This window comes from Ailuropoda melanoleuca, chromosome 8, assembly GCF_002007445.2.
Source record: "Ailuropoda melanoleuca isolate Jingjing chromosome 8, ASM200744v2, whole genome shotgun sequence".
NCBI classification, from domain to species: Eukaryota; Metazoa; Chordata; class Mammalia; order Carnivora; family Ursidae; genus Ailuropoda; species Ailuropoda melanoleuca.
Window position 1 is genome coordinate 24,095,583 of NC_048225.1, and position 23,568 is coordinate 24,119,150.

Sequence of the window (23,568 nt, forward strand, 5' to 3'; positions counted from 1 at the left end):
CAGATGACATGATACTCTATATGGAAAACCCAAAAGAATCCACTCCCAAACTACTAGAAGTTATAGAGCAATTCAGTAATGTGGTGGGATACAAAATCAAAGCTCAGAAATAATTTGCATTTCTATACGCGAACAATGAGATTGAAGAAAGAGAAATTAGAGAATCCATTCTATTTACAACAGCACCAAAAATCATGCGTTATCTCGGAATTAACCAGGGAGGTAAAGGATCTATATTCTAGAAACTACAGATCACTCTTGAAAGACATTAAAGAAAACACAAAAAGATGGAAAAATATTCCATGCTCATGGATCAGAAGAATAAACATAGGTAAAATGTCTATGCTACACAGAGCAATCTACACTTACAATGCCATCCCGATCAAAATACCGATGACATTTTTCAAAGAGCTGGAACAAACAGCCCTTAAATTTGTGTGGAACCAGAAAAGGCCCAGAGTCGCCAAGGAATTGTTGAAAAGGAAAAACAAAGCTGGGGGCATCATGTTGCCAGATTTCAAGCTATACTACGAAGCTGTGATCACAAAGACAGCATGGTACTGGCACAAAAACAGACACATCGACCAATGGAACAGAATAGAGAACCCAGAAATGGACCCTCGGCTCTTTGGGCAACTAATCTTTGATAAAGCAGGAAAAAACATCCGGTGGAAAAAAGACAGTCTCTTCAATAAATGGTGCTGGGAAAATTGGACAGCTACATGCAAAAGAATGAAACTTGACCACTCTCTCACACCATACACAAAAATAAACTCCAAATGGATGAAAGACCTCGATGTGAGACAGGAGTCCATCAAAATCATGGAGGAAAACATAGGCTGAACCTCTTTGACATCGGACACATCAACTTTTTTCATGACACATCTCCAAAGGCAAGGGAAACAAAAGAAAAAATGAACTTGTGGGACTTCATCAAGATAAAAAGCTTCTGCACAGCCAAGGAAACAGTCAAAAAAACTAAGAGGCAGCCCACAGAATGGGAGAAGATATTTGCAAATGACATTACAGATAAAAGACTGGTATCCAAGATCTACAAAGAACTTCTCAAACTCAATACACGAGAAACAAACAACCAAATCAAAAAATGAGCAGAAGATATGAACAGACACTTTTCCAATGAAGACATAAAAATGGCTAACAGACACATGAAAAATGTTCAAAATCATTAGCCATCAGGGAAATTCAAATCAAAACCACATGAGATACCACCTTACTCCTGTTAGAAGGCAAAAATGGACAAGGCAAGAAACAAATGTTGGAGAGGATGTGGAGAAAGGGGAACCCTCTTACACCGCTGGTGGGAATGCAAGTTGGTACAGCCACTTTGGAAAACAGTGGGGAGGTCCCTCAAAAAGTTAAAAATAGAGCTACCCTATGATCCATCCATTGCACTACTGGGTATTTACCCCAAAGATACAGACGTAGTGAAGAGAAGGGCCATATGCACCCCAATGTTCATAGCAGCATTGTCCACAATAGCTAAANACAGACATAGTGAAGAGAAGGGCCATATACACCCCAATGTTCATAGCAGCATTGTCCACAAAAGCTAAATTGTGGAAGAAGCTGAGATGCCCTTCAACAGATGAGTAGATTAAGATGTGGTCCATATACAATGGAATATTACTCAGCTATCAGAAAGAACAATTATACAACATTTGCAGCAACATGGACGGGACTGGAGGAGATTATGCTAAGTGAAATAAGTCAAGCAGAGAAAGACAATTATCATATGGTTTCACTCATTTATGGAACATAAGAAATGGGTGGGTCTAATCTAATCACAAAAGCACTTGGAAAGCAGTTTTCTCCAGCTGGAAGCCCAATGAAAAACCAAAGAAGATTTAAAAGCATGATAAGGATCTGAGGTGCTGCTGCTGGCTTTGAAGCCTGAAGTGTCCAAATGAGAAGGAATTCAGGCAGCCTCTAATAGTAGAAAACACCCCCCCCCCCCCCCCCNCCCCCCCCCCCCCCCCGCCGCTGGCAGCCAACAAAGAAACTAGGACCTCAGACCTAGGAACTAAAACAATTCTGCCCACAACCTAAATGAGGTAGGAAGCAGATTCTTCAGTCTTCAGATGAGAGCCCAACCCAGCCAAACACCTTGATTTCTGCCTTACAAGACCCTGAGCAGAGAACAGTTCAGCTTGCCCAAACTTGTGACCTACAGAACTGTAAGACAACAAATGAGTATTGTTTTAAGTACCTCCATTTGTGATAATTTCTCACAGCAATAGAAAACGAATACTAATAATGTGGATATGTAAGACCCTAGAAATTCCTGAATGATCCCAGGCTTTAAGGGGCTCCTTTACCTCTCATGCAATTAAAACTCTCTCTCTTGGGGAGCCTGGGTGGCTCAGGCAGGTAAGCGTCTGCCTTTGGCTCAGGTCATGATCTCAGGGTCCTGGGATAGAGCCCCACAGGAACTTCTTGCTCAGCGGGGAGTCTGCTTTTCCTTCTCCCTCTGTCCTTCCCCCCAGCTCACATGCTCTCTCTGTGACAAACAGATAAATAAATCTTTTAAAAAAGTAAATAAAACTCTCCCTCTCTCTTCCCAGGACTGTGACGCAAAGCCCCAGGAGTTTTTGCTTTCCAGCACTCCCAGTCTCCACAGAACACACTGACTTCAGCACTCTCCCAAGACTCTTGTGGAAGCTCACAGGAGGATGCTGCTCATGTGAAGCCAAGCCCAGGAAGAAAGTGCAATTTCTGCAGGTGGGGTTGGTAGTCAGTGGGAGGTACATAGACCTGACTCAGTGTAACAGCCAACTCTCCTTTCTCCCTTGCAACCTATACTTCAATGTGCATGCCACAAACTGTTCCATACCCAATTTGCAGCTCTCAAGACGCTCATTTGGGGCACCTGGGTGGTTCAGTGGGTTAAGCATCTGCCTTTGGCTCAGGTTATGATCTCAGGGTTCTGGGACTAAGCTTAGAAGGGAATCAGTTTCTTCCTCTTCCTCTGCCCCTACCCCTCTACTTGTGCTCACGCATGCTCTCTCTCTCTCTCAAATAAATAAAATCTTTTTTAAAAAATGACCCTTACTCATTTCCCCTACAAAGAGGAAAATTTAATTCCTTTCCCTCTCCATAGCAGTATTTTTTATTCCCCTTCACAGGTATCCCTACACTATGTCCACCAGCCAGATCTCTTCCTTCCAGCGAACCAGCCAACTCATTTATGACACTTCCCATAATGTACAATGGGGAATATCCAGTTTTCCCTTCACTGTAGCACCTTAATAATAAGGCAGAATGCATATGTTCAATGCAAAGAAAAAGATATAAAACTACATGTTGTTTACAAGTATAAAACTATACTCTGAGACATCATAGGGAAAAGAGAATATATTAACAAAGCAATATTCTTTGAAAGTTACAATTTGGAAAAATTTGTAGAAGAAAATCATGTTTATGTGGGTGTTAAATTAGAAACTCTCTGCATTATAAGAAGACAAGAAGGAAATATACCAAAATAACCTCACCAGTGTGGGAAACGGGATTATGGGTGAGTCGCTCTTTTTTTTCCTCACTTTTCCACATTTTCTATATAAGCATGTTTTGTTTTTATAAAGGAAGAAAGCTTTACTGAGAAAAAGAGAGGGAAAGAGAGAAAGCAAGCAAGCTAGCTACCTCCTTCCACCTCTGCATACTACCTACTTTAGAGCAACTTATGCAAATGCGTAACAACCCACTGTAACTAAATGAGGTTAGATACTCAACATGATTCCAACAGATAAAATTAGGTATTCGTATTTACAGGAAATTTAGGGAAGAACAAGGTAAAAACATATTTATGATGAGATATACCCATGTTCTAGCAATAAAATGGATTTTTTGATCACTGAACTAAGTCTTGAGTTAATGAGATAGGGAGCTAGAACCATGGTGGAGATGCATCTCGCAGCAGAAAAAGAAGGAGAAATAACTGGTCTTCTCCCCTATTCCTGTCCTCTAATCTTCTACTAGTGCCTCCCAGTGGCCAAACCTACCCAGAAGCCTCCTGGTAAGAGAGCCTAGGAAATGTAGTTTGCAGGGACTCACCTCCTGCAATAGAGAACAAAACAGAAGGCAGGAAATCCCAAACCCAGCTTCATAATATTCCTTACTAAATGAAAAAGATATCACTGTATTTATATAGAAGTCCAGTAATTTGAAATATAAATGATTTTATATAAAATCTCATTTTCACAAGGTAGACAAATTACATCCATATTTACACATAGGTACGTACATATACATGCACATTCCTCATCAGCTGAATAAGCAAGATTGTAATACTGAATCTCTACTGGGCATAAAGATAAACTATTCCAAATGAGTAGTTAATACTTAAGAACAACAAAGGTAGATCTGAAACTGTTATAGAAAATTAACAATTCACCAAATAAGCATTCACAAAGGACATCAAAATACAATCAGCATAAGAATATACTGTTATCAAAATGGCCCCAGAATGTCCTTTTCTTCAAAGAACAAAAAAATCACAATACAACATATGTGAGGGGAAAGGAAGCCCAGATCAAAACCTTTTTTTATGTACAAGGCTAGGAAAAAGCATGCAAAAATAATTCAGGGGAAAAAATGGTAACTTTCTGCCACTCTTCACTTTTTTCCTTCAACAGACTCAAATCTTATTTATTATATTCTTTTCATTATTTGTATTCAGAATTTGAGGGAGGGCACAACAGCTTTAGACTAATGTTATAATATTTTTTCATAATGATGATGAAAAATAACACTTCTGCTTAAAATGCAGTAGTAAAAGGAAAAATATTTGGCCTATTAAATAAGGAAAAAAGAAATCATAGGAGCTACCTCTATGTTGGTAGAACTGTATACATATACAGATAGTCCCTGACTTAAGATGGTTTTACTTACGACTTTTTGACTTTACAATGGCACAAAAGCAATGCACATTCAGTAGAAACTATACTTGAAGTTTTGAATTTTGACTTTTCCTGGGCTAGTGATACACAGTACTGTACTTTCCAGTGATGCTGGGCAGCAGCGGTGAGCCGTAGCTCCTAGTCCACAGCAGGATCATGAGGGTAAGCAATGGTTCTGCAGCCATACGAGCATTCTGTTTTTCACTTTCAATAAAATATACAATAAATCCATTGAGATATCCAACACTTTATTATAAAACAGGCTTTGTGTTAAATAATTTTCCCCAATTGTAGGCTAATTTAAGTATTCTGAGCACGTTTAAGATAGACTAAGCAAAGCTATAATGTTCAGTAGGTTAGATGTATCAAATGCATTTTCAAAAGAAAAGTGCATTTTCAACTTATAGTATTTTCAACGTACAATTGGTTCATCAGAACGTGACCCCATCATAAGTCAAAGAAAATCTATACATATACATATGCATTACCATATGCATAACTGAAAAAACAAGATTTGAATATGAAGTCCGTTCTGTCAAGAAGGGCAAATGGGACTGCCAGTGTTCATACTCAACCACAGTTTCACCATAGGAAACACACGGAACAAACCTCTGAAATGAAACATGGTTATAGAAGCTATTAAATTTTAATTGGTCCAAGTATTGTTCCCTTTCTTACAAAGGAACAAGAGACAATAAAGGGAAATGCAATAGTAATTATCCCAATACTAAGGAAAAGCTAAATCTGTTAAATCTACCACATATTATGTTGAACAACAATATCACTAAACTCATTTTTTTTTTTATCCAGAGAGGAAGAGAGTGGAGGGAGGGGGAGAGGCAGAGAGAAAATCTTAAGCAGGCTCCACATGGAGCCTGAGTTGAGGCTGGATCTCACAACCCCGACATCACAACCTGAGCCGAAATCAAGAGGCCAACGCTTAACCAACTGAGCCACCCAGGTGCCCCAATTCTTAAACAGTAAGTATATTACCAAGAAATTAAATTAACTGAGTTATCTGTGTGAATAGTTTCAAAAGAATTTTGATAAAACAAAATATCCTTGGGGCACCTGGGTGGGGCAGTCGTTAGGCGTCTGCCTTCGACACAGGGCGTGATCCTGGCGTGATGGGATCAAGCCCCACATCAGGCTCCTCCGCTATGAGCCTGCTTCTTCCTCTCCCACTCCCCCTGCTTGTGTTCCCTCTCTCACTGGCTGTCTCTATCTCTGTCAAATAAATAAATAAAATCTTTAAAAAAAAATATCCTTAATATTAAAAACAGATTACATAATTTTCTTCACATATTTCCTCCAACGTGGTATCTAGAACTGAACTCCTAACGTGCAAGTGTTAAAAACACTTTGGAATCAAAGGAGGCAGGTAGATTTAAATACAAGGATAACTCCCAAAGCATACAAATAACCATCAAATAAGACCCAGGAGTAAACTATATAATTATTTCTATTTAATTTTCTATTTTGAATGGTAACAACGGGGTGAGATTACTAAAGCAAAAAAAAAAACAAACCAAAAAACAAAAAAAAACCCTATGATTTTAAAAAGTAATAATAAAACTAATTCCTTCGCAATAAAGAAGTTGCCTTAAGGTTCAACTCTACTACAAAATAATGTCACTTCCAAAAAAAAAAAAATTAAGAGCAAGAAAAAAATTATTCGGAGCAACATTTAAAATAATTTAAGTTATTAGCAACATCCATTACTATAATAATCACAAATCCTCCAGCAGAAAATATCTAGTAAATCAACATAAAAATTAACACAATGACATATTAGCAAAACTGTTAAATATTCTGAAGTATCTACTTCTCTATAATGGAGATTCATTCTCTCCTTCATCTCACTCCCATCTGTCCCAATCATTAAAGATAATCCTCCTTATTCAGCAAGTATTTACTTTGCTGAAAATACAGGGTTTGAATGTTGTAAATAAATTTATCAGGTATTTTCTATTAAGGTTCTTAGGAAAATCTAAAAACAGTATACTATTACCTTATAGGGACTTTATTCAGGTAAATTATCCTAGTCTCCAGTGCTGCTAGAAAATGATACTGATCTGTTTCTACATTTGAATTTTGTACACCAGACCTACTAACAAAAATTTGCATGTATTAGTTAAATATATATTATAAAACATAGAGTACAAGTTCTTTCTGAAATAAGGCAGGGTATGAACAAAAGAATAGCAGAAGGGAAGAAAGAACCACAAATGAGCGAGACACTTCATTGGGAATCTTTCATTAAAGAAAGAAACAGCAAGATTCTACGCTATCCATGACACTCCAGTTGAGATCTGTAAGAATCGTTATGCCTCCAACTGTATGTTTTATGTATTTTCTCCCTGAATGTTTCCTAAGTTAAAACACTTTTTTGAAAAGCTATATAACAAATTCTCTCAGTAAAAGTAAATCCAGATCACTTAATGTCTTAAATAGCACAATATTTGGAATGTACAATTGACCCTTAACACAGGAGTTAAGGACACTGACCCCTTGCAGCGTCAATTAAAATTGAGTATAACCTTTGATTCCCAAAAATTTAACTACAAATAGGCTACTACTGACCAGAAGCCTTAACAATAACATAAACTGTCAATTAACACATATTTTACATGTTACATGTATTATATACTGTATTCTTACAATAAAGGAAGCTGGGGAAACATATTATTAAGAAAATTATAGGGAAGAGAAAATATATTTACAATACCATACTGTATTTATCCAGGAAAATGTACATATAAGTGGATCTGCACAGTTCAAACCCGTGTTGTCCAAGGGTCAACTATAGTTTTCAGTTTAATAATTAATAATAAAATGCTCGGTTTGAGATCAGTTCAACAGTTCAAAAGATTTTAGGCCTAACCTTATAAAACTGCCAATTTTGAGCTTGTTTAACCTATAAAACTAACAATTTCATATGGCTCACCTAATACATATCTCAGAACTCTCAGCAGTACATTAATTATCTTCAATAATTAACGCTGCTTGATTCATGCCAGAGAATTCCCACAATCTTCAGCCAGAAAAGGATGCACCATGGAATGGGGTGGGCTTGGAGTTGTTTATTGAAGAGTTCTGAATATATTTGGCAGGAATTCAAAACCTGGGCTTTGCATATTAATCAATGGTTGCATTTGTGATTATTCAGAAAGCAAAACTAGAAAACATTCAGTTTTTAAAGGCTGTGAAATGATAAACATCTTCAGTTTCTCTGAGTTATACCCAACAATCAAAATGCACTGTTAAATATCATGCAGCAATAAAAGAGCTAAAAACATTCATTCAAAGAACATTTGCAAAGACTTATTTCTTTTATTCAAACTGCAGTTTTTTTATAGCTCAATGAGTAAAAGGAACCAGTCTAAGTACCAAACAAAGTGGACAACTATTAATAAAGGAGCAATAAACAAAATACACACCTCCTCCAAAATTACCTCTTCCTCAAGATTACTCAGGAAGAAATAATCCAGCTGTTTTAATCAATCCTCGTTCCTCTTTAGAAAGTAGGCAACAGACGGGGGAATGGTCCAATACAAAGGGTACTTTTGAAAAGTCTAAGAAAAATGTACCAATGGTCTCACTTTTATCTTAAAAAAAGGAGAAAAGAGAAAAAAAGAGAGAGAGAAGAAAAGAAAAAAAAAGAAAAGAAGAAAATTCGTATTAACATCTAACAAATGAGGTAATAAAGCAGGAAAATTCAGGGCATTTTCAAGGAAAAACAAACGGTTCTATTTGTCCAGAGAATGACAATTTCATTCATTCAAAAAAAAATATTCACTAAGAATTTATTAGGCCAGGCACAGGGGATGAAACAGTAAACAGAAGTGACAACGTCCCTGTATTCAAGGAATTTATAATCTAATGGAAAATAAAGATAATAATGATACAAATTACATTTGCAAGTACTATGGAGAAAATTAAAGCCGAGTAAAAAAGGCAGAGAGGAAGGCAGGGCTATTATTTCCTCTAAGAGGGTGAGTAAAGGCAGCACTTAACTGTAACATTTAAAGAGATCAGAAGAGCAGAGCAGAGCAAGCTTTGCAGATCATGTAGGGAAAGCACTTTCCAGGAGAAGAGAACACAGCAAATACAAAGGCCCTGAAGTAGGAGAATACTTGGCACATTTGACAAAGACTGAGAAGGCCACGCAACTGGAGCAAAATGATTTATAACAAATGCAAGGATTCAGAACCTGAGCAACTGGATTGAAGTATTACTAACATAAACCGTCGAGTTAAAAGGAAGAAACTCATTTCTGGGAGGAGGAAAGCTGAGATTCAGCGGAACTCTATAGGTCACAGCTTCTACAGGACCTTCCAGTGGGGAATGAATTCTTAACAGAGCTCGAGATATGGACATGGACGTCATCTGTACAGAGATGACAGTCCAATCTGCAGGAACAGTAAAGAAGTGGGAAGAAACAAGCGTAAAGGAACAAAACAGAGACCCCCTGTGCGCACCTGCATTTAGCAGGTGGGAAGGAGAGGCAGAGGAAAAGAGCCAGCCAACCCCTCAGGAGTGATTGTGGCTGCGATTAGGAGTGTGTGAGAGAGAAAGTATGAGTGTATGGGAGAGAGCGCATGCATGCACACACGAGCCAAGTACACAAGTGTCTGTTTATGAGAAAGGGGAAGGCATGTGCAGAGGCACACATACATGCTAACAACATTGAGCATTAACTTGTTATCTTCCTTTGTAAAGTTTCCAATATTTTGGAAATTCAGCATTTATAACTTGTTTTAATTTTCAGGGCTCTGGTTGTTAGCATCTATGAGCATTTTCACCAAGGGCCACTGATTTTATTTTGTCAGTAACAACTTCTTTACTACATACAACATGACCTGCTTTAGCCATTAGCCTTGAACGTGCTGATTTTAAGGGTAAAAAAAAAAAAATTCATGTGAGAAATTATTCCAAAAAAAACCTTGAGAATTAACAGGATCCAGTCTGAGAATACCGATATAATCAATATTAAAAATAAAATATACAATAGAACACTAAGAAGTATGATGTAAGGTGGTTTTAGTTAAAATATTCAGAACTGGTTAAAGATTCTCTCTTCAGGTTTTTTCTCTTATCTTTTTAAGATCCTAACTTTTTTCCCTAAATGATTTCACTGCTAAATAATTGCAAGTAAGTATTTCACTTAATAATTAAGAAAAACTATAGTTTTTATAATGCTTATATTATAGCTACTTAGTTATAAATTTATGAAGAATAATAAGTAAACCATAAATCACAAAAGGATAGGGTGCTACTGTAGGGTTTGTTGTTGTTTTGATTTTAAAATGATTTAGAACAGATCAATTATTAGTAAGGAGAGTGAATCAGTAATCAAAAACCTCCCAACAAATAAAAATCCAGGATCAGACAGCTTCACTAGTGCATTCTACCAAATGTTTAAAGAAGAATTAATACCAACCCTTCTTAAACTCTTCCAAAAAATAAGAGGGAACACTCTCATACTGATTATACAAGGCCAGCATTACCTAGATATCAAAAGCAGACAAGGACACCACAAGAAAAATAAATTACAGAGGCACCTGGATGGCTCAGTCAGTTAAGAGTCCTTTCAGCTCAGGTAATGATCTCAGAGTTGTGAGATCGAGCCCTGCCTCCGGCTCCTCACTCAGTGTGGAATCTGCTTGAGATTCTCTCTCTTCTTCTCCCTTTGCCCCTCCCCCGCCACACACTCTAAATAAATAAGTAAGTACGTGAGTTATGGGACAACATCCCTGATGAACATGAATGCAAATCCTCAACAAAATATTTAGCAAACTGAACCCAACAGTACATTAGAAGGATCATACACCATGGTCAAGCCGATTCATACAGGGATCAGAGGATGGTTCAACATCCACAAATCAATCTACGTAACACACCACATTAACAAAATGAAGGATAAAAATCATATGAGCATCTCAACAGATGCAGAAAAAGCATTTAACAAAATTCAACATCCATCTATGATAAAAACTCTCGATCTAGATGATATACAGGGAATGTACCTCAGCATAAGGGCCATATATGACAAGCCCACAGCTAATATCATACTCAATGATGGAAAGCTAAAAGCTTTTCCTCTAAGATCAGGAACAAGACAAGGTTGCCCACTCTCACCATGTCTATTCAAAATAGTACTAGAAATCGTACCGGGAGCAAGTAAGCAAGAAAAAGAAATAAAAGGCCTCCAAATCAGAAAGGAAGAAGTAAAACTATAACTATTTCTAGATGACGTAATATGCTAAACCCTAAAGACTCCAACAAAACACTGTCAGAACTAATAAACAAATTCAGTAAAACTTCAGAATACAAAATCATTAAAACAGTTGCTTTTCCACACACTAACAGCAAGCCAGATTACTGAGTATCTTTTACAATGGGACGCTAGCCACCTGCAGCGATTCATTGATCTGATAGAGGTGTGGAGCTTTTTTTGGTGAGGCTATTTTCCATCTCTGCAGAGAAGTTAACTTGCAGAAAACTAACAGTACAAATAATTCCCATCCATAGAAATGCAAATTGTGTCTAGTGGAACTAAACAGTTTTGCCAGTTTTTGCATCCATTTGCATCTATTTTAGCATGATTAATCTCTAACAGTAAGGCACTCTGAATTCTCCTTCGAACCAAATCTCCTTTGAATCAAGCTGTAACACTTGACTGGTTCCTTCATTAATTAATGAGTTAAATATCCTTGGCATGTGTTCATTTTATATTTGTATGAGAGTCATGATTATATCCTCTTTAAACTTCATCCTTCAATAAAATGAAAACAAGATTATATAGTCAATGAAGACAGATACATCCATGACTAACTAGAATGAGATCAAGTATTAAGACATAGATATGAACAACACACCATGAGAAGTAAAATAGAACAACTTGGTTCTATTTTTATTTTATTTTATTTTTCTATCTGAAAGGTTTCAGAAAGCCTTACATCTTAAGTTACAATTATATGAGGCAGAGGCCAAAACTAGGGCCAATCCAGTCCAATGCCTGTTTTTGTACAGCCCATAAGCTAACATTTTTAAATGTTTGGGGAGGAAAAATCAAAAGACGGATGATTATCTAATGACATGTGAAAATTACATAAAATTCAAATATGTGTCCATAAATAAAGTTTTATTGGAACACAGCCATGCTTGTTTATGTATTATCTATGGCTACTTTCACGTTACAATGACAGCTGAGCAGCTATGAAAGAGACATTATGAGGCACTCTCACCAATTCATACCGCTGCTCAGCACACCATAAATTACACTATGGAGTTACAACTCAACAGCATTGCAAGTTCCACATGTATCACCATACCATGTGCTTAAAATTACCGATTTGTACACAACACATAAAAAATAAGCCGAGAAGAGATAAGTGGACTATGAATGTCATGCTTTTAAGGCACAGGAGAATGTGGGTTTCATTATCAAATAAGATGGCAAAATACTGTGTTGATTATGCGCTGACACTACAGCTGTGCTGAAAGAAAGGATATACATCAAACATTACCAAACTACACACTCATCACAATATTCTCAACTCACAGGAAAACAACAATCTGAAAAGTTAGAAAACTCTAAAACAGAGTAAATGAGTAAAGCATCACACAGAATTTCTTCACAAAAATAAAAACAAGACTGCATCCAAAGTAAATTCCCAAGTAGATCATTTGTTAGCAGAGCAAGGAAAGCCACTGACTAATGGTGAATCAGTTAAATCATGTTTGACTATAGCAAAGAAATCCAGAGAAAACAAACTGATTTAAGCCTAATAGTCTTTTGGTAAGTACAGGCATGAAGACTTGAGGTCATGGAGAGCAAAATCAAGAGTCCATTTAAAAATAAAGCAAATGATTTCAGGTGGTTTTCCTTAACTCTTGATGAGTCAACGAATGTAACCAATACTACTGAGTTGCTGAGGAGTCAATGCTGAGTTTAAAGTGGCTGAAGAATTAGCCCCTATATACAGTCTGTCTAGGACAACTACAGCTGACAATATTCTGAAATAAATTCAACAAACATTAATTCAGTACAACCTGAAGTGGAATCTACTAAGATACTTTATACCAATTTTGGTAAAAAATATGGGTGAAACAGAAAAAGTTCAGTTGGACCTATTTTCAACCTGTTACTGAATGCTAAATGGCCTTCATAATTTCATTTTTGCTGCAGATTTTATGCTATTTCTTAATGAATTTAATCTAAAATTGCAAAGCAAAACATAGCTTATGAGAAACTTACATTGTGATAAATGTTAGAATCATAATCATGAACTGTCATACATTATTTTCCAAGCTATCAAACATTAAAACAAGAAGAGAGATCTCCATTACCCAAAAATTTGCAATGATTGTATTTTCTGGACTCCAACTACAGTTCCAGCAGGGTTTTTCAGATCATCATTACAAGGAAATTCCCATACTGCAAAATCCATTTAACCTTGCAACTGAGGAGCTTCAACCTCACCTTTAATTGGATGTTTGCAGTATCATGTTATGCTAAAAGGTAAATATCAGAGAAGAATCTAATAGAATTCTATAAATGCCTTCCAAGAGATAAATATGCTCAATTAAAATCACATGCTCATGAACTGATGTCAGGTCTGTATTTGGCAGTATCTTAGTGAAAAAGCATTTTCAAAAATGAAATATGCAAAATCTTATTATAGATCATCAGTGACATGAACATTTGCATTCAATTTTGATGATAAGAAACACTAACTTAACTACAATTAAGTAAAATGTTATTCTTCACAAAAGGAATCTCACGGTTCTTATTAAGAGACCCGAACTGCAAAAAGTTATAATAGATTAAATGTGTATCTCAAACTATCATGTGGAAAACTACACTGTATTGGACTTTTCTAACCAATCCCCAACAAAAACTGCTTTTCCAGCATTTCAGTAAACGTAACTCCATTCTTCAGGTTGATCAAACCAAAAAACTTGAAGTCCTCTTTGACATCTCTTTAGCTCACTCTATAACATCCCATTCAACAGCAAAAACAGTAGGCTTTATCTGTAGAACTCTCTCCAGAATCTAACCATTTTTCACTATATCTACCATTCCGGTTCAAGCTACCATTACAGTTCACCTATTATAATAACCTTCTAACTAGTCTCCATATTTCTTCTTTTGCCTCTCTCTTTAGCCTATTCAGAGAAACCAGAAACTTCCTTTAAAATTTTAAGCCAGACCATGTCACTTCCCAGCCAAATTCCTCCAATGGTTTCCCATCTCAATCAGCATAAGAAACCAAAGTCTTTATAATGGACCACAAGAAACTACATGATCTGCTCTCCATCTACCCAAACCACTCTCTGACCTCATCTCCTTCTACTTTTCCCTTGGCTTGTTCAATTTCAGCCACATGTCCTACTTGTGTTTTTTTTCAGCTTACTTTTTAATCCTATGCCACAGCCTTTAACTTGTTCTTCCAATGCCTAAAATGATGTTTCCAGATAAGTACGCTACTCATTCCCTCACATCCTTCTGCTCAAATATTACCTTCTCCCAGAGGACCTCTGTGGCCCCTCTATTATAAAGCTAGCAACCATTCTTTCTCACGCTATCCTACCACTCTGTAACCCCACTACTCTGCATTAATTTTCTACAATAGTACTTAAGTCATTTGACATATTATATATTTAATTATCTCCTTCTCCTCCTAACCCATTAAAATATAAGCTGCATGAAGGCAGGAAATTGGTGTGTTTTGTTCAGGGCTCTGCCCACAGAATTTAAAACATTGCTTAGAATAAATTATTTGCTCGACAGACACTTCCTGAATAAATTAACAGAGCAACACACAAAATGTTTATAAGGATTCATCAGTTCCTTCTCCTTATATAAGTAAAATATACACATATACATATGCATAAAACTGATTTACCATTGTGCTAAGTGTTTCTTCCCAATCAGGCCGCTCTCGAGGGTGAACATTTCTATGTAGTTCTGGAACAAAATCATCCTCTTCAGAATGTACTGAGGACTTCATCTTCCTAGAGATAAAAACATGAGAGACTATGGTAAGAACTCCCAATTCTATGAAAACCTTCCAATGACTATAATTCAAAAAACAGAAAATTATGTCAGATTTGAAGTTGAAGAGGTTTAGTGGTTAGTATTGATTCCCCATTTGTATTTTGGCTTTCAGAGATCTTTCCTGATGTACCCAACACCCACTTTTATTCCAAAAGATAAATGTAAAGTTAATAACTACGTAACCTCACAGTCTGTGGTAATTATTACACAAGACTGATTTTATCTGTTTAACACAGTAGGAACCTGGAAAAGATTTGCAACAGACACCAATATTAATGGAACTGTGCTGAGCGTTAGTAAAATTCCAGGATTAGTAAAATTCCAGGATATGGTATCAATTTATGTAGCAGTGTATTGAACTAGCACTTTTGAGAACAACGATGAATGCTGAACAAAACATATGAAACAACTTGTCTAAAGGCACAGGAAAGCAATCAATACAAGTAGGAGTTCTGGGGTTACATTCTCTGAGAGCCCATGAAGCAAATTTCACATTTAATTATTACTTTTGTAGAAGAGATTTTCTAAATCAATAATAGGAAATAAACCCCAAGCATAATATTGTAGTCTTACTGGACTAAGCTGGCAGAGGTTGGAAGCTGCAGTTGCCAAAGCAGATGGGGCTTCAGGGTGAAAAATGATCCCTAAAAGACATGTAGAGAAAGAACCCATAAATCTACATGGAAATTCCCCCTGAAACCATTAACTAACTCCAAAGCCTACAAGTATGTAGGACAAGATGCTGAGAAACCTATCCAAAAACACTTGATAGGCAACTAAAGAGCCAACAGGATATTTCTGCAGCCCAGTCATGCTGTAAAGATGGAGGGTGGCAAGCAAGTGCCGTCAAGATGGAGGAGCATTGAAAAAAGAGCTCTTGAGACTCCAGAAAAGCCATGCCTTATGAGTAAGGACAAACTAGCAATAGATGAACTCTAACAAATCCTAAAACCAAGACTTTATAGTATTAGAACTGCCAGAATAAAAAGAAAGAGTAACTCTCTTCAGAGGAAAATAACATTCTACAGATCCTCTGCAAATATTTTATCCAATCTAGTATCCAATAAACATTAAAAGGCATGCTTAAAAAAATTAAAAATAAATTTTAAAAAACAGAAACAAATGAGCAGAAATTGGGGAAAAAGTCAAAATAGAGACTCACAATTGATTCAGGCTTTAAAATTATCAGAAAGGGACTTTAAAATGCTTATGATGGAGTTCTGTCTTCTGCTTATGATGTATTAAAAAGCACAGCTCCCAGCCAAACAAGACAAAAAGAAAGATAGCCAAAGAAATCATAACTTTTCTTGAATCCATCACAAAACTGAGGCAACCAGATAGTCTAAACTCTAAAGACAGACAGGAACCTCCACAATTAGCAGGTTTGCAAGCAATTATTACTTAGAGCAAAGCAGGAAAGAAGACAGACAAGCTGATAAGAAATCAGTTGAATTCTCACTAAGTTTTATTAAGTGCTTAATCAAACGCTAAAAACATTTATGACTATAATATGCTCAATAAAATCTTTTAAAACAAGATGAAAAGATTAAGAATTTTAAGAGACAACCAGAATTTGAAAAACAATCAAATGCTCATCCTAAAATCGAAAAAATGCAGCATCTGAAATTAAGAACTCATTGGATTGGCTTAATAGAACAACTGACATGGCTAAAGAGAGTAGGTGAACTACAAGACAACTCAGTAGAAAATATCCATCCTGGAGCACACACAGAAAAAAGAGTAATACACAAAACAACACAAAACATGAGACCTGGTTAAGAAGGTCTCAAATATGTCTAAATTAGCAAATCAGAGACAAGGGAGATGATGAAACAAAAGACAACAGCAATATTTGAAAAATAATGGCTAAAAGTTTTCAAAACTTCTAGAAGTCATCAAAATAGTGATTCAAGAAGTCCCAAATACATCAAGCAGTATAAAAAAAAATTAGGCATATTTTACTCACAACTTCCTAAAATACTCAAAATTTACTTAAAAAAAAACACTAATTGAAGGTCTTAAAAGCAGCCAGAGAATAAAAAACAAGTTGACTTCAAAGACACAACAATAACAATGTAGGACATTTCAATGGAAATGAAAAGATAAAGGAGTAAACTTTCAGCACAGTAAGACGAAAAAATACTGCCAACCTAGAATCCTCTATAATCATTCATTAAAAGTCATCCATTAAAAAAGTAGGGAAAATGGGGCACCTGGATGGCTCAGTTGGTTAAGTGTTTGACTCTTAATATCAGCTTAGGTCTTGAACTCAGGGTCAGGGGTTCAGACCCTGCACTGGGCTCCACACACTGAGTGTGGAGCCTACTTAATAAAAAATAAAAGAAGAACTTGGGAAAATGACTTATTTTCAAACAAAAGCTAAAAAAAAATTACCATCAAGAGACCTACAATAAAAGAAATAGTAGAGTTCTTCTGACTGAAGGAAACCGATCCCAAAACTACCGAAATTCATAAAGAGCACAGTGAAGGAAAAAGTGAGAAAATATAAGTAAATAACAGTTTAAAAAATGACATAAAAAATAATACCCCATAAGTTTTATAATAGACATAAAAAAGCACAAAGGATAGGAGAGACATATGCAGTCAATTAGTATAAAAGTTCTCTATTGGCTGGGACATGAAATAAACATGAAATTCTTTCTATTTTAGAAAAGAATATAATAAGTCAGATATATGTTGCAATCTTTACAGTAACTACTGGAATAATAGTAAATAAATGTATAACTACAAAGCTGATAGAGGAGAAAGTCTTTTAAGATAAAACATACTTGATTAATCCAGAAGAAAGCAGAGAAAGAAAGAATAAAGGTACAGAGAATGAACAAGACAAATTAAAAAACAAGTACAAAGGTGGTAGAATTCAATTCAAACATATTATTAATAATTATTAAAGTGACTAGACTAGTTAGCAAGCATGTGGAGCAACTGGAACCTTCGTTCATTGCTGGTAGGAATTTAAATGGTGCAGCTACTGTAGAAACAGTTTGGCAGTTTCCCAAAATATTGAATAGAGAAATACCACATAATTCAGCAATCCCGTTCCTAGATATTTAAGCAAGAAAAATAAAAACATACGTCCACCATGAATTTATACATGAATATTCATACGAGTATTATTTATAATATCCAAAAAGTAGAAACAAACAAAATGTTTATCACCTGAAGAATGGACAAACAAAATGTACCAAATCTATACAATAAAATATTATTTAACCATAAAAACAAAAAGAATGAAATGCTAATTCATGGTACCACAAGAAAGAATAGCTAAAACATGTTAAACAAAAGAAGTCAGACACAAAAGACCATATATTTTATTGCTGCATATATACAGAATGTGCAAAAAGAGTCAAATTCACAGAGGGACAAAAAGTATATTTGGTGGTTGCCAAGGGTTGGGGAGAGGAAGACATGGAAAATTACCACAGGCATTGCTCTTCACTTTATTACACTTCACAGATACTGCATTTTTTACAAATTGAAGATTTGTGGCGACCCTGTGTCAAGGAAGTCTATCAGCACCATTTTTCCAACAGCATTTGTTTTCATTCCTGTTAATACAAGATTCATTCTGCAGCCCTTGGATTAATGAGTTAAATACAAATTTCAAGTCTTATTATTTAAAAAAATACATTTCATAAGGCTATAGCTGCCATAGAAAGTGATTCCTCTAATGGATATGGGCAAAGTAAACTGAAAATCTTCTGGAAAGGATTCAACATTCTAGATCTCATTAAGAATGTTCATCTGATACACTGGAAGAGGTCAAAATACCAACATAAACAGGAGACTGGAAGTTTATTCTAACCCTCATGGATGACTTTGAGGGGTTCAAGACTTAGAGTAAGTAACTACAGGTGTGGTGGAAAGAGCAAGAAAATTAGAACTAGAGCCTAAAGATGGGACTGAACTGCTGCAATCTCATGATTAAACTTGAATGGATAAGGACTTGCTTTTATGGGTGAGCAAAGAAAGTGGGTTCTTGAGATGGGATCTACTCCTGGTGAAGATTCTGTTAACATTGTTGAAATGGCAACAGAAGATTTTGAATACCACATAAACTTAGTTGATATAGCAGCAGCAGAACTTGAGTGGACTAACTCCAATTCTGAAAGAAGTTCTACTGTGCTTAAATGCTATCAAACAGCATCACGTGCAACAGAGAAATCATTCATGAAAGGAAGAGTGAATTGATGAAGCCAACTTCAATGTTGACTTATGTCAATAAGTTGCTACAGCCACCTCAACCTTTAGCAACCACCACGCTGATCAGTCAGCTGCCATCAACACTGAGGCAAGACACTCCATCAGCAAAAAGATTATAACTTGCATAAGGCTCAGATGATGAGTAGCATTATTTAGCAATAAGGTATTTCTTAACTAAGGTATGTATGTTTTTTTAGAGATAATGCTATTGCTCACTTAATAAACTACAATATAGTGTAAACATAAATTTCACATGCACTAGGAAACAAAAAAATTCATTTGATTCACTTTACTGTGATATTCACTTTATTGTGGTGGTCTGGAACCAAATCCATAATATCTCTGAGGTATGTCTGAACTAATGAGTAAGAGATTTCTTTCTGAAATATTCAAGAATTAGATAGTGGTGATGGTTGTGCAACTTTGTGAATATATTAAAAACCACTTACCTGTATACTTTAAGATAGTGAATCTTAAAATATGTAAATTATATCTTAATAAAAAATTAAATGGACTAAAAATTCGACTTAAAACACTTAGAGGGGGACATTTCATGATAAAAATGTTAAGTAAGCACGGCGTCTGGGTGGCTCAGTCAGTTAAGCATCTGCCTTCAGTTTAGGTCATGGTCCCAGAGTCCTGGGATTGAGCCCCATGTAGGGGGCTTCTCCCTCTCCCTCTAACCCTCCCCCATGCTCATGCTTGCTCTCCCCCTTTCTCAAATGAAAAAATAAAAAATCTTTTTTTTTTTTTTTTAAANTTTTATTTATTTATTTGACAGAGATAGAGACAGCCAGCGAGAGAGGGAACACAAGCAGGGGGAGTCGGAGAGGAAGAAGCAGGCTCATAGCAGAGGAGCGATGTGGGGCTCGATCCCATAACGCTGGGATCACGCCCTGAGCCGAAGGCAGACGCTCAACCGCTGTGCCACCCAGGCGCCCCTAAAAAATCTTTTTTTAAAAAGTAGTGTTAAGTAAGCATGATATAATAAACAAAATCTATATGCAACAAATAACTCAGCTTTACAATACATAAAGCAAAATCTAAAAGCACCAAAAATAAATAAATCCACAATTACAGTTGCAGATTTTAACAGATATTTCTCAGTGACTGATAGAATAAGAAGACCAAAAAAAAAAAAATCGTAAGTATATAGATCTGAACAACCCACCTTTTCAAACTGAACTAGAACATTAAATCCAACAACTGCAGAATATACATTCTTTTCAACAGCATATTAAACATTTACCAAGAGACCATAATCTAGACAATGAAGCAGGTCTCAACAAATAAAAAGAATTTAAATCATAAATGAAGTGTTTTGTGACCAGTACAGAATTACAATGAAAATCAATTACTGGACGATAACTAGAAATTCTGCCAAATGTATGGAAATTACAAAACACAACTCTGAGTAATTCATGAATTGAATACATGAAATCACAATGAAAATGAGAAAATATTATCTGAATAAAAATACAACAGATTAAAATTTGTGGAATACAACTAAAACAGAGCAAATTTCAGACCTCTAAATGCACATTACCAGAAATAAGGCAAGCTGAAAACAAATGTTCTAAGCTTCTATTACAAAAAGCTAAAATAAGAATAGCAAATTATTCCAAGAAAGTAGAAAGAAGAAAAAAATTGTTTAAATAAAAAATCAGTGAAATAGAAAGCTGACTCTTTGAAAGATTAATAAAATAACACCTAGGAAGTTTCATCAAGAAAAACAGAGAACACAAAATATAAACAATGAAAAGAGAGTTATAACTAGAAAGCCTACAGACAAAAATATTCTGAGGACATTACAAACAACTTTTTCCAATATATTTGTGAATTTCATTGAAATGGACAAATCCCCTGAAGAACATAACTTACCAAAACTGAAACAATAAACCAAATAATTTTTGAAGCTATTAAAGAAGCTGAATCTGTGAGAAAACTGTGGGCCCAAATGGATTCACTGGTGAATTCTTTCCAACATTCAAGGAATAAATTATAATATTATATTCCTCCAGAGTATAAAAATAAAAGGAAGACCCCTTTTCAACCTGTTCCATGAGGCCAGGACAGTCTTCCTAACAAAGACATTAATAGAAAAGAAAACTGTAGGTCAATATCATTAACACAGCTACAGAACTTCTAAACAAAGTAGTAACAAATCAAACCCACTGGTTTACAAAAAGGATATACACATCATGTCCAAGTAAGTTTTAGTCCAAAATGCAAACTGTTTTAACATTCTAAAATCAATCACTATAACTGACCATATGATTAAAATAAAGGAATAAAAACATTATGTCATCTTAATAGGTAAAATTTAATACCTATTCATAATTTTTCTAAATGTAGATAGAGAGGTACATGAAGGGTATTAAAACACACACACAAATGGTTAATGATGAAATACTAGTGCTTTTCTAATAACAAGCATGGTCAATAAGGTCATGAACAAGATAAGAATGTCATCTATACAACATTATACTTGAAGTCTTAGTGTTTTGTTTTTTTTTTTAAGTGAGAAAAATAAATAAAAGGTATAAAAATTAGAAGGGAAGGCTTCTTGGGTGGCTCAGTCGGTGAGGCATCCAACTCAATGTCGCCTCCAGTCTTGATCTCAGGACCGTGAGTTTAAGTCCTGCTTCAGGCTCCATGCTGGGTGTGGAGCCTAACTTAAAGATAGATAGATAGATAGATAGATAGATAGATAGATAGATAGATAGATAGATAAAAATAGAATTCTCATCATTTGAAGATGACACAATGTGTTCAGCAGTTAGAATAAGATAATTCAGAAAAATCACAGGAAATAAGGGCAAATGCAAAAATCAAATGATTTATACAACTGGTATCATACATTTAATAACGGGGGGGAGCCAAATGCAATAGGTAAGTAATTTGCACTATTTTCCATATAGAAGTGAAAAAGAGGGGCGCCTGGGTGGCTCAGTCGTTAAGCGTCTGCCTTCGGCCCAGGGCGTGATCCCACCGTTCTGGGATTGAGCCCCGCATCAGACTCCTCCGCTGGGAGCCTGCTTCTTCCTCTCACACTCCCCCTGTTTGTGTTCCCTCTCTTGCTGGCTATCTCTCTCTCTGTCAAATGAATAAATAAAATCTTTAAAAAAAAAAAAGTGAAAAAGAATTATTGCTGCCATTTGTAAGAAATGGATGAATCCCATAAGTACTGAGAAACAGAAGCCAGACAAAAGTATATGCTAATCTCAATAAATAAGTGTATCAAATCATCATGTTGAACATCTTAAGTAATATTATATGAAATTATAGCTCCATAAAGTTGGGGGGGAAGAGTACATGTTGTATAATTTTATTTACTTGAAGTTCAAGGACAGGGAAAACAACTCTACTGTACAGAAGTCAGAATAATGGTTACCTTTGGGACAGGTATTGACTAGAAGGGGAAAGGCTCTTGTGGCACACTAAAGTTAATTTATATCTTTACTGGGTTGTATTTACATGGATATATAAATTTATATAAATTCTCCAAGCTATACACTCATGATTTGTGGATTTTATTATATGTAAGTTATACCTTAATAAATGTGTAAAATAAAGAGTTTATTGGTAAATATTACACACTATAAAAGGTTTAAAAATTATGTTTATATTATATACATTTTGTGTCACATAACACTGAATCAACTCCATAAAAACTTAGTATCTATTGGTTTAATTGATCCTTTTGTTCCATGCTTTTTAAATTATGGGCAAATTTTACCCTTAAAGTGATTAATTATAGTTTCAAATCTAACAGAAAAGATAGACTGTTAAAGATTACCAACCATAAAACCTAAAGAATCTAATGTTTTATTTACAAGAGTTTTCTGTAAAACATTAGATTTGAACCTGAATATTTTCAAGCAAAAGGAAAAAGGAGAAAAAAAACCCACTTTCCTCAAGTTGTGGGAACCAGCCTTACCATCTCCCTCATTCAAAAATTATTTAAATCTCCAACACATATTCACCTTATCTTTGTATGAATCTTGTCCATAGCTTACGAAAAATTGTACTTGACAGTGTTAAATTCCACAGAGAAGTCCAACTGACACACTGCCTGAGAAGTGTTACCTACGGTACTGCTTACACTCAGGCATATCTTTTCTCCATCCCCGAAGTAAACTCCAGGCAACGATAGAATTTTACCTTTCTCCTTTTATTCCCTTAATCTTTGTTTTTGTTTACTGTTGGTTCTTTGCTAAGTTCAGTTCTGGTTCTGTGACACTTATGGCCAATAAGTTGTTCCCCAGTGGTATGGGAAATGATTAGGAAGTCATTTTATGGTCTGAGCATGCATGTGGACAAATAAGAGACAGGCATCTATACTCCATCACAGACAAGAGA

At 35.6% G+C, this 23,568-nt stretch overlaps 1 protein-coding gene across 7 annotated transcripts in view; it reads right to left on the reverse strand.

Moving 5' to 3' along the window:
* The window catches only part of ARHGAP32 (Rho GTPase activating protein 32), a 201,124-nt gene that overhangs the window by 167,917 nt on the left and 9,639 nt on the right, over positions 1-23,568 (reverse strand). For 3 of the 7 annotated variants that reach the window (XM_034666073.1, XM_019796872.2, XM_034666074.1), the window contains exon 1: positions 8,354-8,508. Coding sequence is in view for 4 of the 7 variants with exons in the window: in XM_034666075.1 (XP_034521966.1) it covers positions 14,828-14,936 (109 nt within the window). In the remaining 3 variants the exon portion in view is untranslated. Of the gene's footprint in view, positions 1-8,353; positions 8,509-14,827; positions 14,937-15,552; positions 15,729-23,568 lie in introns of those variants that run through there. The other 4 variants (XM_034666075.1, XM_019796882.2, XM_019796864.2 and 1 more) reach the window with 3 other exon arrangements.